The sequence below is a fragment of the Dermacentor albipictus genome, chromosome 8 (assembly GCF_038994185.2).
Source record: "Dermacentor albipictus isolate Rhodes 1998 colony chromosome 8, USDA_Dalb.pri_finalv2, whole genome shotgun sequence".
NCBI classification, from domain to species: domain Eukaryota; kingdom Metazoa; phylum Arthropoda; class Arachnida; order Ixodida; family Ixodidae; genus Dermacentor; species Dermacentor albipictus.
The window spans coordinates 132,738,436-132,753,062 of record NC_091828.1 but is presented as its reverse complement, the minus strand read 5'-3'; the positions used below and the strand labels follow the sequence as shown (position 1 = coordinate 132,753,062).

The following is a 14,627-nucleotide window of genomic DNA, read 5'->3' as shown; positions in this document are numbered from 1 at the left end:
ACTACTCCGGTCATGTACTAATTGTGGCCATGTTGTCGCTGCAAACTTCTTATTGTCATCCGCTCACCTAACTTTCTGCCGCCCCCTGTTACGCTTTCCTTCCCTTGTAATCCAGTCCGTAAACCTCAATGACCATAGGTTATCTTCCCTCCTCATTACATGTCCTGCCCATGCCCATTTCTTTTTCTTGATTTCAACTAAGATGTCATCAACTCGCGTTTGTTTCCTAACCCGATCTGCTGTTTTCTTATCCCTTAACGTTACACCCATCAGTCTTCTTTCCATAGCTCGTTGCGTCGTCCTCAATTTAAGTAGAACCCTTTTCGTAAGCCTCCAGGTTTCTGCCCCGTAGGTGAGTACTGTTAAGACACCGCTATTATACACTTTTCTCTTGATTGGATAATGACAACCTGCTGTTCATGATCTGAGAACGCCTGCCAAACGCCCCCCAGCCCATTCTTATTCTTCTGATTATTTCCGTCTCATGATCCTGATCCGCCGTCACTCCCTGCCCTAAGTAGATGTATTCCTTTACCACTTCCAGTGCCTCGCTGCCTATTGTAAATTGCTGTTCTCTTCCGAGACTGTTAAGCATTACTTTAGTTTTCTGCAGATTATTTTTAGACCCACTCTTCTGCTTTGCCTCTCCAGGTCAGTGAGCATGCATTCACTTTCTAGGGTATTTTATGTTTCCTAGTAGAATCGTGGGAGTGTTAGCCAGCGCCAGCACTCACAAACCTTGTTGTCGTCATCCCACCTTCGTAGTTCCTTCGACGCAAATTCTTCGTCATTCTATCGTAGTCCTGCTGTCGTCATTCAATCGGGATTATGCCGTGGTTGTCATGTGTCGTCGTGGTATTTGTATAATCGCTAAACACACATCATGCCTCCGTTGTCATACCTTCATCGTCATGCCGTCATGCTCACGCCATCATCATCACGCCATCGTTGTCGCAATATTGTCACCACATGGGCTTCGTGATGCAGTCATCGTCACGCCATTGTAGTCAAAAACTTCTCGTCATCCCATTTTTCTTATACCGTTGTCATTCCATGGTCGTCATTGCATCGTCCTTACGTAGCCGTCGCAAGCATTTGTGGCGATACTGTCGTCGTGATGCCATCGCGGTCGTTCCATCGTCGCCATTCTAACTTCCTCACTTGACTCTCATCATGCCGTCGTCGTCATGCCATCTCTGTCCGTCACACAGTCGACGTCATAATGACAATATTGCTGTCATGCAATACCAACGTCAGCACTCCGTCATTCACATTCACCAACGTGAGCACTCAAACCAACGTCAGCACTCCAGTAACATGATCCTATTGTCATCATACCATCGTCATAATACTGATATCGATCCATGGACGTCATTCCTTCTTCGTCATTCTATCGTAATCATGCTGTCATCATTCAATGGTGATTATGCACCGTTGTCACGATATTGCCGTCATTTGTGTCGTTGCCCGAAAGTCGCTATCTTGCAGCCATTACCACACCGTCGTCGTCATTCGGTCGTGTTCATGTCATCGCCGTCAACAGAGCTCCATAATCTGGCTGTCGCCATACTGTCGTCGTGACGCCATCGTCGTGATACACTCGTCACGATCATATTGTCTTCACATCGTCGTCATCAACCTTTCGTCATTATGCCATCGTAATCATTTAAGAATCGTCATCTCATTGTCTCCATGCTTTCGTCGTCATACGGCCTTTGCCGCTCCATCGACATCATTCTTTTTTTTTTGTCATTACATCGTTATCCCTACATCGGCGTCATACAGTCGTCGTCGAGCCGCCATGCTGATGGGTGGCCTTGTCCAACGAGGTCCAAAGTGGAGTGAGACGATACCAGAGTACGTCACATATACCTGAAGCAACTGAAGTGTCACAATGACCATTACACATGTTAAATAATGCCATTTCAGAAAGACAGTGTATCCTTACATCGACCGAATGAAAATAGTGTACGTCTTGCGGTTAGTGCGATACACTTCAATACGTGATATTGGAGTGTACCGCTTTCAGTGCACAGCGCATGTCGCTAGTGAGGGGCTATCATCTCCTTGGCCTGCGGTGTACAACATTCGACTAATGTTTGTACCAGAGTGGCTCTGCGTCTCAACGCGATCAGGCTCATCGCGCTCTACTTACTTTTCTAAAATTAAGTAACTTGATTCATGTTTGTAGCTCAGACACTTCTATTTAACATTCTGTGGTGACTGGCCCTACTGTGTGTTCTACTTTGAGTGTGTGTTGTACTTGAGTGTGCTCTACTTTATTCTTCTAGATTTGTTCTGTTACTCCTTTTTTCCTCTTTCCTCCCCTCCTTCCTTTCTTCCATTTCTGTGTTGCTGTCACCTCCCTTCTGAAGAGTAGGCAGGCGTTGTGCCCCTTCCGGTGACAGTTGCCAGCCTGCTCCTCGCTTTCCTTTTCCGGTTTAATGTATATAAGTATTCAAAACAAATAATAATAATTATGCTAATCGCATTACTGTCGACACTCATCGTGAGACGAGTTTTTCCGTAATTTCTTTTCAAGACTTCGTCCTGGGCACTCACCATTTGCCGCATCCAACTGACGTGGAATTTTGTGTCCACTTATTATTCACCGTGGTTAATGGTCCTCAGAGTTTAGGGGGGGGGGGGGATATAGGTACAAGGGGCGTCAAAATCTAATCAGGGGTAAAACAAAATCGAAGATGTGCCACAGTGACTGAATGGGTACACGGCACTTAGATGCTGAGCAATGAGACGTCGTGGGCTCTATTCCGGGACGCAGCTAGGATATGTTAATCGGGCGCCATTCAGAAAGCGCTCCTGTACTTGGCGTTCGGTGCGGAATAAAAGAACACGATGGGGTGAAAATTGTTTCAGAGCGCCTATCGCAATCGCTTTTTAATTTCTACGTTAAGCCATAAGCCGATAGATCAGTCAATTGATCAATCTATCAATTTTTTTAGAGGAGCTCACCACCCCTCGACGGGTACGTAGTGTATCCAAGGGCCTGGCGAAAAGCCGTCTGGCGAGGGAAGGTCGTAGTAGAAAGGAGCGCACACTCGCCAAACCAAAGAAAATACATACTGACGATACAGCACCCGTACGGGTGCTTTGATTACGAAGAAAATGAGCAGCAACAGTGATTATATACACGCTTGACATAACGTCTTTGAATAGATATCATAGAGATAGCCCGTCGTTCTCTTTATGGCATACGGAGTAGGCTGAATGTGCAATCATTCTAACAGGAGTCGGGATGACAAGCTCTTCTCCTTGGCGATAATAGAGGCTGATTGCGAGTTAATCTGATGGCTTGTTTTTATGCGAAGCATATTACTAGATCTCAACCCAGCTCCTCAGGCGCGGCGGTGTCGCCTTCAATACCACGTGACACCGTGACGTCACGACAGAGGAGAAACGGGGCTCCAACTCGCGCCGTCGCTCGCGGCGTCGCGGCGGTATATAAGCAGTTGCGCTTGTTTCTAGGTGGCTTTGGCTCAACTCTTGCAAGATGGGCTGGGTGGGAATCGAACCAGGGTCTCCTGAGTGTGAGACGGAGACGCTACCACTGAGCCACGAGTTCGATGCTTCAAAGCGGTACAAAAGCGCCTCTAGTGAATGCGGCGTTGCCTTTAGAAACGAGCTGTTTCTAAGGCTCAGGCGTGCGTCGCTTGCTCAGGCGCACATTTCGTTGCCGCGCCGAACGCTGCGTTGCTCGACGCTCACCGCGTCCAATGCGGGGCGCGTAGTCGCTGCGTCGTAGCCCATGGTCTTACACCCCTTGGCGGGTCGACGGGAACGCTGTCGCGTTCCACTCTTGAAGGCGAAGCAGAGTAACGCATGAGTTGTTTCTTCGTCTAGCCGAACCAAATATGGCCAAGCAACAGCAGTTCACCAGGCTAAACAGTGGTTCAACAACTAAAATAAAGGCTAGTATGCTTCGCATCCTGGGCTTAACCTTAGCTAAGCCACAGCCATTTTTAAATGTGTAATCACTTCTATGCCTTCCCAACGAGGAAACCTGTTCGCCCATCACGTAAGACTAATCGTTATAAAGAAAGTGTTGTATTAAAAATCAGAATAAATTCGAAAAGAAAAACTTTGGCAGTGGTGACTTTCCAACCTACGGCCGCACGCTCTTACCAGCTGGGCCATCGCCCAAGCTTGCAGAAGGTGGATATATCTGAACCATATGAATTATTTGTGCCGCCGGCGCAGAACAAATGTCAAAGGGGAGCAGTTTCTATGAAGGCTTTCTTGAAAGCTTTGGAGATGATGGAACAAAGGCTATCTCTAGGACCACATGTAGACCCGACTTAAAGCATTATAGACATTAAATAAATTCCGATTTTGCAAAATTTAATGCCAGATACCCTACATCGCCGATGTTTTTCGATGGTCGCGTGAAGCGCGTTACGTTGGGGCGTCCCTTCACCGACCGGAAATGCCGCCGGTCTCTAAGCGCTCATGAGCTTCGCATCGCGAAATATAGATGACCAGTCGACAAGTTCATAAGGATGATAAAGGCTGATTAGGTGTTATATGGACCTCAGCACGGTTGATAATGGTTCGACGGGAATGGATGAGGCGAGAAAGAGCGATAAAGGCTTAAAATGGTCGGAGCAATTCTCACATGGTTGGTAAGGACCTATAAGGGCTGAAATGGCTGGATCAAGTCTGATAAGGTTGATAAGAACCGATAAAAGTTGATAAAGGTCGGATCATATCCGATAAGGTTGACAATGACAGATAAGAGCGGATAAAGACCGGATCTATTGCCACAAAACTTGACGCCGACTAACAAGCGTTGATAAGGCTCGGACCGAGTTCAATAAGCTTGCGAAGAGTTTCATCGAGCCATGCGCGTTTCTGACCGTCCAGTGTTGTTCCTCGTCTACCTGATGCTAAACGGCGTCTTTCTTTCAGTTGTTTGATTTGTTGTTAGTAATCTTCTCCTGTTTTCACAACATGTTGTTTTTATTACTCCGCCATCGATCACGCAATACTCCAGTTGGAGCCTGTGAGATATGAGCATAAATAAAAAAAATAAATAACTAACGATCGACCGATAACGGTTGATAAGGATTTATACTAATCGGATAAAGTTTCATAACACTCGTAATGACATCGGGCTGTGTGGAGATGAGCAAGTGACTCAATGCTTATGCATAGACAACTCCAGTGGAGTTTCTACGTAATTTATTTTTGTTGTGTTCGGCCAGCGCATTCGAGTGTACCTTGGCCAGATCATTTTGGTGCTGCTTAAAGGGACATTAAAGGCAAACACTAGGTCCACGTGGACTGTTTAAATACAATTCCACAAACCTTGCAATGCTTGTTTCGTGCCAAGAAAATACTTAGTTTGCGAGGAAATTGCCTCTGAAGAACCCGAAGACCTTTTTCGAAATTCAAATCTCCCGCCACCCAACAAGGGGGAGTCGTGACGTTGCATACGCCATCACCACCCTTTGCTGATTAAAACAGCACCCAACAGACAGCGGGACAACAGAGAGTGGTGGATTCGCCGCTGCAGCTGCTTTTTGGTCAAGTGGCGTGTACCGTTCGGACAACCCGCGAGATCACATGGAAGTTGAATTCTCGGTTACTTGCAGTTTGTGCGAGTTTCGTGAGCCAGCAAAACCAGCGCAGCACTACGCGATGACGAAATTAGTGAAACGCGAAAGTGTTGGCTGCGTGGAGTCAAATGAAAGCGAAACCTTTCGACGACCACGCGTCGTTGTCAAGCGTAATTTCAATGAGTTCTTTTTTCTAAAAAGCAATAGAACTGGACAAGTGGCATTTTATTTTGTGTTATAATACAATAGAAGGATTTTTTTTTGCGACGAGTGGTTGAATACTAGTGACAGAATATAACTGAGGAGTGCTTTCGTCATCGGGCAAGTACTTGAATGTCCCGGGGGAGTCTCTAATCATGTCCTGCATTTACCTTATTTCTCGATTATTGAGGCTCTGTTCGCGATAAAATTGACGCCTTAGAGATTCTCAAGCACTAATCCATCACTTTAGATAGACTAATATTTGCCGATAGTGTCCCTTTAGCTGCATATCGGAAGGTTATACAAGATACAAAAAATTCCGTTTTAACTGAGTGATGACGACACTGGTTGAGAGTAAGAAATGTAGCATATGATGAGTGGTGTTATTCCTGTAATTCAAAACGATAACGTGTGGTGTTCTTGAATAAATTAGAGATCAAGTTAAAACCACTGGCGATAAGTTGACACTAAAGTGCATCACTTACCTTGTTAATACGTTTGTCTATATTATCATTTACGTCTTTGTAAAGCGTGTCTAGAAGTGTACTAATAGTGCAGACAGCTCCAGTTTGTCGTAACGGTCGTCCTCCATTGAACTGCAACTTTCGAGAAGAGCACGATTGTGCATGTCAAATGTTCAGGCAGGAGAACTCAGAACTGCGCTCTCGGCAAGCGGGTTTGTTCCCGATTTTTATAATCCAAGAGCACCAGTGACGTCGCATACAAGAACGAATTCCGTAGTGGCCGTAACTACTCCGCTAGATAAACTTCGAACGGGGGATGAAATGGTCCACATTCACCGTCACAAATTACTCTTATCATTGCTGCACCCCTCTCCATATAGTTCCACATTTTGACGTCACCCTAGCGATACATTCTCGACACTCTGAAGAGGAAGCGTTAGCTCCGGCGTTCCTAAGTAGATGTTGAAGGAGAATTCGTTTTTCTCTGCAACCACTGGACCAAATTTGACGAGGCTTACTACATTTAAAAGACAACCTTAATATCTAGTGAATGTTGGCTTCGAATTTATGATTTAGCTCGTCAACTTTTTATTAAAAATTGGCGAAAATAGAAAATTCTCAATAAACGAAACTGTAAAGTCTAGAACTCTAACTGAGCAACGGAAAATGATAATACGTTCTGTGAATACTTTATATTCTGTGAATACTAATAATTGGATCTAATAGTACATCCAAAGCGGACAAATTCATGTGTTACACATGAATCTGAAAAAAATTAGTAATATGGAAATACGGTTTTTGCAGAACCCTTGTAAACAACGTAACAAATTCACGTAACATATAAAACCACGTACCGAATTTGTCCGCTTTCAATGATCTAATGAATGCCGTTTACAGAACCGCGATACCTGTCCTTGATACAGAGCTATGAATTTGTATACTTCGTGCTTATAATTTCTTCAAGCTTTCAAATTTTTGAAAATCTTTTTAACAAAATACAGGACCCAAATCGAAGTTTCGCTTCCGGTATTCACTAGAATTTAACTATCTCTCTCTCAAATGCAATTAATTTCATTAAAATCTGGTCAGGGGTTATCTCAGAAGAACATTTTTTCGTTTTACACGTATTCGAATGGGCCGCGTCGGAGTTGGGCCCGAGCTAAAGCTTGCTCTTAATGCGTCCTCGTCACACCCTTCGCACGCCGTCACTTTCTGCTTACCGCTAGGTGGCGCCGCCCTCCGCGATGGCCGATTCGCGAAGCTGCGCGTCGGGACAAAGAGCCCCGCAGAGGAGGCGCCCCGTAATAACGCCATCGCTCCGAAACAGTAATCATTATTACGCTTCGATGACCTTCCCGACGTTCGGCCCATCGTTCTGGTCGCACCCGTTCGTCCTTTTTCGAGGCGGGCGCGCCACCTCCCGAGCGCCGCGATGCGGCTCTTCGACGCGCTGTTTGCTTTTCGCGGATCCGCTCGCTCGTTCGGCTCTTCGTGCCCCGCGCGGCAGCTGCTTGATAATCCACGCGCGCGGCCGGTCGCTCGAGAATCATTTGGCGCGCTGCGAACCGTGAGCTGCGCTTCGACGGTGCGGGCCTCGGAGCGAACGGTGGATTCAACTGCGCAAATACGCCGCCGGCTGCTTTCGCTACACAACGTACGGAGGCGAGACTGGCTGAACGAAGAAAAGAAAGGATAAATAACAGCGAAGCCTTATCATGGCCCCCTTTTTTAGAAGGAGAAGCAGTGATCTAGGGGGCGAATAATAAAAGTTAATAGTCTCTATTGCGCGAAGGAAAAACATTTGAAGCGGGTAAATTTGATTATTTTTTTTTCTTTTATTCTCGCGCAACGCCGGCCCCTCAAGGGGGGTCTAGCGCAGTTTCGAGAGCGCACCTCGGATCCTCCATTTGTCTAAGTTAGCGGAGCGAGTGAGACGGGTTAAAAATAGAAAGCGGACGGCGAAAAAGTATGCCGGTGCAACTCCTCCGTTCCGGACAGGTCTGAGGAGAATAAATACTGCTTTAGGCCGCCCTTCGCCTCGCGACTCTAGCGAAAATGAACCAACGTTGAATGATAAATGCGGGTCTGCTCGAGAAAGGGCCGGCAAAGTGATTCGTCCTGGCGCTGACTGCGCCAACACCTGCGCAGTGCGGCGGCGCCGCGTGCTCAGCTACGCAAACAGCGAAGCACACCTCGGAGGGGCCTCGATATAACAGTGGGCGGTAATAAACGAGATGACTGCCATCGCGAACGATGCTGTTTTCGTGATAACTGAAGTGATGCACGGTTACCGTACTTCGGCACACATTGAAGGCACAAAAGAAAGGAAGTGCACAACGCGAGCGCTGTCTCACAGCTGAATTTCTATTGGGATCTACCCAGAACGTATGCGCATACAAAGAGAGAGAAAAAAAAGAAAGTGGCCGCAGAAAATAAATGCGGTCTTCACTTTGTTTTCTTTTTTCCTTTTTGCATGCGTATACAATTTAGGTAGATCCCTATAAACAATTCAGCTGTGAGACAGCGCTCGTGTTGAGCACTTCCTCTGTTGTGCACCTTGTCTGTGTGCTGAAGGATCGTAACCATGAATACAACATTCTAACTAGGCCAATTAACAGTCCTGATCACTTGAACTGATAATCGTCGTCGTAAGCAGCGCCACAATATTTATCTTCCATTAATTTTTTTTACCTTAATACACTACCGGTTACCTGCTCTCGGCCATCACGCTACCTGCCCGACTCCACTTCATCTTAATTTCAATTAGCACAGCAGCTACACCTGGCTGCTGTCTACTCTACCTGTCTGTTTACACCTGCCATTTCCCGTTCGATGGCTCGTTGCCTGGGCCTTAGCTTGTTCTCACGTTCCTTTATTATCATCTAACTTTTCGCTGCACAGGTTCTGTAATTAATTGTTCAAGTTCACTCATCACCATCTTCACCATCATCGGCAACACCTGTCTTCCTCTCGTTTTTTACTCCCGTCTCCCTTCCCCGATGCCGAGCAGCTGGTCAGAACGCTGATCCAGGCCGGCCTTTTCTATCGGCTTTTCTATCGTACTAAATGTCTCTCACTGATTGTATGCTTTTCTTATGCTTATGCTTAGGGTATCGCCAAGCTGCCGCCTATGGCATCGGAGTCATTATGCAAAGAAGAAATGAGGCGTGCAGACAGGACACAAGAGTAGAAAAGTGGACAACACGAACGCCGACTATCAACTGAAGGGAGCACTGAGGCGAAAAAAGAAAGGCACAAAACTTACCTGCGCATGCTCAGGAATGGTAACACCACGTGTCAGTCTGGTACACGTGCCGGTCTACATGAGAGATAACTGTTAAGGCACTTAATTTTTTCCTTATGTAAAGTAATCGAAGGTTGACTCACGCACGTACTTCCACCATTATAGATATGCCATGCCTCTACCTGTTGTTGCTCTTATTGCTGTTCTTATTGTGCTTCACGGCACAACAGTTATACTGACTGTCGTATGGGTGTGGTTTATAAAATTCCCCTTACCTGTGGCCAGTTCTACGTAGGCCAACCGGAACGGTGTTGCAATCCGAGGCTCATGGAACATAAAAGGTCGTTAACCAGTGGATCGCCTTCTAATCTTTCGCTACATTGCCGAGACTGTAACTGCACGCCAGAGTTAGATGAATGCGCAATATCGTACAGGCATAAGAATGAAGATACGCGTCTTATGGTAGAGGCATGGCATATCTATAATGGTGGAAGTGCATGCGTGAGTCAACCTTCGATTACTTTACATAAGGAGGAGATTAAGTGCCTTAACAGTTATATCTCACGTAGACCGGCACGTGTACCAGACTGACACGTGGTGTTACCATTTCTGAGCATGCGCAGATGAGTTTTGTGTCTTCTTTCTTTTTTCGCCCCAGTGCTGCCTTCAGTTGATAGTCGGCGTTCGTGTTGTCCACTTTTCTACTCTTGTGTCCTGTCTGCACGTCTCACTTCTTTTTTGCATAATGAATCTTTACCAACTAGCTCAGCTTTCTTTTGTTCATGGCATCGGAGTGCCTGCCATATACACTGCAAGCCATCCTATACTCGTATGGAAGTTCCCTCGCCATGATCCGTAATCATGACCTTCGTCAGTGTCTAACTATACTTCTTCATTAGACAGTTCTCGGCAATAAAGGTAACACGTGGCACATGTTGCGACTTTAGATATATCTAAAATTATCCTTCGTTTGTGTACGTATAGGAGACCTCAAATCCTGAACAATTATGTTGAAACTCGGGCGGGAGATCAAACATCATGCAGATGGAGGACAGGGTAAGGGGAAAGAGAAAGACTTGGACGTAAATTTGGCCAGTGCTATCACTTATCGTGTACATGGGCTTTTTCGCACGCCATCTATGTTAAGCTGAAGCCTCAGCGCTGAAGCGATGATTTGGGGCTCCCCAACAGATTCGTAGCAACTGAAGTACGACACTGAAGCCTGCGATTTTTCCCACTAGGCAGCCCTTGCTGAAGATATCAGGAAAGACAAAGACGGAGAAAAGACGCACACGAACAGAACATGGCCGTCTGCAACGCAGCCACGTCGGTGGCTTTAATGAAGCAATGTTACTTCTTTCGAAAACATCTGGAAGCGCTGCAGGCGCAGTAACTCCGCCCGCGATAATGTTTTACTAAAATCGGGTTCCTGCCCTTGACTCGTTTTCTTGCATATTCGCCAGAGACTTCAGTTCGCAAGAAACACTGCGTTACGCTCATATATATTCAGCGCCAAAAACGTGAAACAATGGCAACCAACAGGCAAGGAGAAATGCCTACCACATCTGTGCAAAGAGCCCAAAATTTCGCCGACACGTTGTTCTACGCAATCAATGTGTCACACACCCGGCACTTGAATGCCACTTCAAATTATTTCTTTCTCAGATTTTCCATTCGCCCGACACTTTATTTCCACAATTATTCACATCTTTTCTTTTTTCATTCATACGGGAACTTACGCACATCGGAGGCACCCTCTTGCTTGACTTCTTTAATTTACACCAGTGCTTCTTTGTTACTTTTTTCTTTGTTAATCCTAAAAATCGTTCCTCTATTGTTTCATTTCAGAGCGCTGCAGCACCCTGCATATTACTTACAGCCAAGCAAGGTGTGTTCAGGAAAGGAAGGTTGGTTGTATTGCGTTGATGGGGAAAAGAAGAGGGACAGAAAATTTGCCATAATCATGACCTTGTGCTCATCAGGTGACCACCTTGGACCCCCACGCACGGAAAGTGCCAGGTATTGTTGGGGAAATGAGCAGAAACTACAACCCATGATTACTATGAGAGTGCATAGAAGTGTCGACAGTGTTCCAATCATTCCCGCTCAATCTCCTTCTTTCAAGATTTGCAAAAGCATTGCTCGGCTGCCCATAGCGATAATTGACGGGGAACAGGTAATACAATCCCTGCCACAATAATTGAATCAACCTTTTGCTTTTATCTCCCTGACCCTTTCGTGCGAGAGCAGTTCATTCTCATTAACATTCATTCGTACAACTTCGCAACAAACCTCAACCTTGCACGTCCCTTCAATCAGCGGCGTCTCGCACATTAAGCTTCACGTCCTTCAATCACCTCCCCACTGCGAGAATCTCCTCTTTTTTTTCGTTTTCACTTATTCACCCGTCATTCGAAGCTCCTAATCATTCTCACCCTCCCTGCTACGACTTGGAACTGTCTTAAAGCCTTCTTCAGGGCCATGCCGTTCACTTCACAAGCCCTTCTTTCCAGTTATTATAGTTTGGTTTTTGTTTCTGCTCTGTTTGCTCAGCCGGCGCCCGAATGTCCCCCCGAATGTTCCACACGGACAGACAGGAACGCGGTCTAGACAGGACAGGGAGAAGCAAGGGAGGGGGAGATGTAAGGGGGAGGCGAAAACGATTTGAAATTTCGGGAGGCAGCGGCTGCAAAGCGTCGTGTGGCTGATTGATGGTGGCGTCGGGATATTCGGGACGTGTTCTCCCCCTTCCTTTACAACCCTTCTGCGCTTCCCTAGCGTTTTTTCCCCCTCTGTGAATGTGCTCTATGCAGACAACTCGCAGCACGCAATCTGGACGTCGCGCAAACAGCAGCGTGCCTGGAGGAAGTAAAAAAAAAAGAATAACGAAAGCGATGAAGAACCGTCGCAAAGGGCTCGCGCGCGGATTACGCGAGCGAGAAGCACGCAGGAGATGATCGAGCTCAGATGCGTACCGTTTCCAAGCGGACTGCTCTCATTTCGATGAGTCACAGCAACCGCTGTCTCTGCTCCCAAGGAGAGAGCTATGCGCGCAATCTGTAGTGCATTTGGACCAACATGGTGTGGGGCCTTCCGGAATGACAGTTCGACCAGCACATGGCAAAGTGCAACAGCAAGCCGCTGGTTTTCGCAGGAACAAAACAAAAACGCTTAGCGGAAGTGGCATTGCGTCAAGTGTCGCTGCATAGTTATTAGGTGGTGTCTCTTCCCCTCAATCACACGACCCCGCCCGATCTCCGAAACGCGCACTTGACATGCATTGAAGCTCCTGCTGGGCGCGTTCACTTTGGATGAGGACGAGTGTCGGCATCGCAGTGCGATAAAAGCACGGTCTTCAAGGTTTTTGCGGGAAGCGTTAATGTAACAGTGGTACGGAGCAATCACGGGGGTTCAAGAAACACCCGACACATACTGAGAACGTCGTCGTAGTGTTACGAAGTTCTGCAGCGCTCTAGGAAAATTGAAATACCATCCATAGAGTGATGCAGTGCATAATATCTCGCGCATTACTAGGCCCCGTAAATCTTGGATTCTGTTCTCATGTACAGGTTGGAATAAACATTCTCGGGTGTGTGCGAGCGTTCTTTTTTTCGAGAAGGAGACAATTATCGTTATTGTCTATTGCATTTGATGTTCATTTGTAGAGGTGGCGAATTGGAGAGACACGGCAGTGCTTGACCTTTCCTATTCTGCCTTCCTTTCTCATCCTGCCGGTCACTTTAAGTTCTCTCAGCTCGCTACTCGTTTATAAGTCAGCTGCCAAGCGTCGTATCATAGCTGTCCCGGTGCATTACTCTCTTCGGTGGCAGCATCAGTAAAAGCGCAACATTATGCGCAGTAAATATTGCCCAGTTTTGCGCGCTGTCAGTTAGAGTAAGCACTAGCAGATACACATGCGCAATCTCCTGCCGATTTATTGAAAACTTATTTCTTTGGGGAGTCTGCGCCAGCGGCGGTGAGGTAGACAGACAGGGCTATCTACTCCTCTCTTCTATTACGCCTTTCACACAATACCGATGGCATCGTTTGAGTTCTTTCATTGGGTGCTGCTTCACAAATTATATGGCAGGCATGCAAGAGCGTGGTATCAGCCAATCATAGAAGCTGTCTGCATCACCGCACTGTCCAGGCGCCGCACCCTTCTCTCTTTAGCAGCGAGGAAAAACCTCCGACTGCGCCTCTCCATGCCCGGAGTATTTCTTTCTCGCGAAGCACTTTGGACTTCTTCGGGGACAGACCGGCAGACACCAGCACCACTGCAGGACGACATCAAAACGACCAGGGAAGGCATACCGCAACAGCTGTTGATGTAAAGTTTGAAAGTATAACACTTACTGATCCCCCGTCTCATTACAGCCATCGGTCAGTCCATCCCATCGATGGACAGTCAGTCCATCGCCGGGCCAGTGCAGAACCGTTCCTCTATTTGTTTCTTTTTCCTTTCAATAAGAATACGGATGTGGACACCAGCTAAAAAATTCAGCCCTGGCCCGAGTACTTGACGGGAATATTTTTTTGAAACATGCAGACGTGATGGAAGTATATATTTGTTTTCGCGAATCTGCCAGCATGCAGTCTTTGTACTGGGGTAATAAACCCCGAGACACCTAACCGCATCATATCCAGAGGTTAAAAACTAATGCACAGATATATGCACTATATTTAGCCATCTCCACTTTTCCGTCCAAGCTTGACGGCCACTACTGGTCAGTGCGACAATTATTACGGTATCTTCGGCGAAGCCGTTGATTCTAAGCCAAAGAAAATAGCGCTGAAACGTTTATTCGGAATGCGCATATGGTTTCTTCTCAATATTCTCGGCGAATCAAATTGCAGAGAGGGCATTGTTCCTCGCTTTTCAAGATTACCGTTCAGATTCTAAAGAAGATTCTATTAAAAACACATAGCAAATGAGAAAGAGATTGAACCGAAACTTTCGGAATCGATTTTCATGAAACTTGCTGCCTTTGCAGAGAATGTCAGAAGGTATCCACTGTTGCTGCCATAATTATGATTTTAGGCCTGAACGCCACAATTTTGTGAAGAACTAATGAGCAGCGCAAGAAAGACGGGGGCTAAGAAAAAAAAATGATCCAGGCAGGTGCTCTAGCTTGAGAGCGC

At 46.5% G+C, this 14,627-nt stretch overlaps 2 protein-coding genes across 17 annotated transcripts in view; one reads left to right on the top strand and one right to left on the bottom strand.

Moving 5' to 3' along the window:
* LOC135905854 (uncharacterized) overlaps positions 1-14,627 on the bottom strand; it is a 210,523-nt gene that overhangs the window by 56,471 nt on the left and 139,425 nt on the right. The gene's annotated exons all lie outside the window — the stretch shown is intronic.
* The window catches only part of LOC135905855 (uncharacterized), a 163,623-nt gene that overhangs the window by 30,381 nt on the left and 118,615 nt on the right, over positions 1-14,627 (top strand). For 2 of the 5 annotated variants that reach the window (XM_065436966.2, XM_065436970.2), the window contains exon 2: positions 11,334-11,373. The exons of 1 other annotated variant lie outside the window; for it this stretch is intronic. In XM_065436966.2, coding sequence (XP_065293038.1) covers positions 11,334-11,373 — 40 coding nt within the window. Of the gene's footprint in view, positions 1-11,333; positions 11,393-14,627 lie in introns of all 5 variants that reach the window. 2 more of the 5 variants (XM_065436969.2, XM_065436968.2) reach the window with 1 other exon arrangement.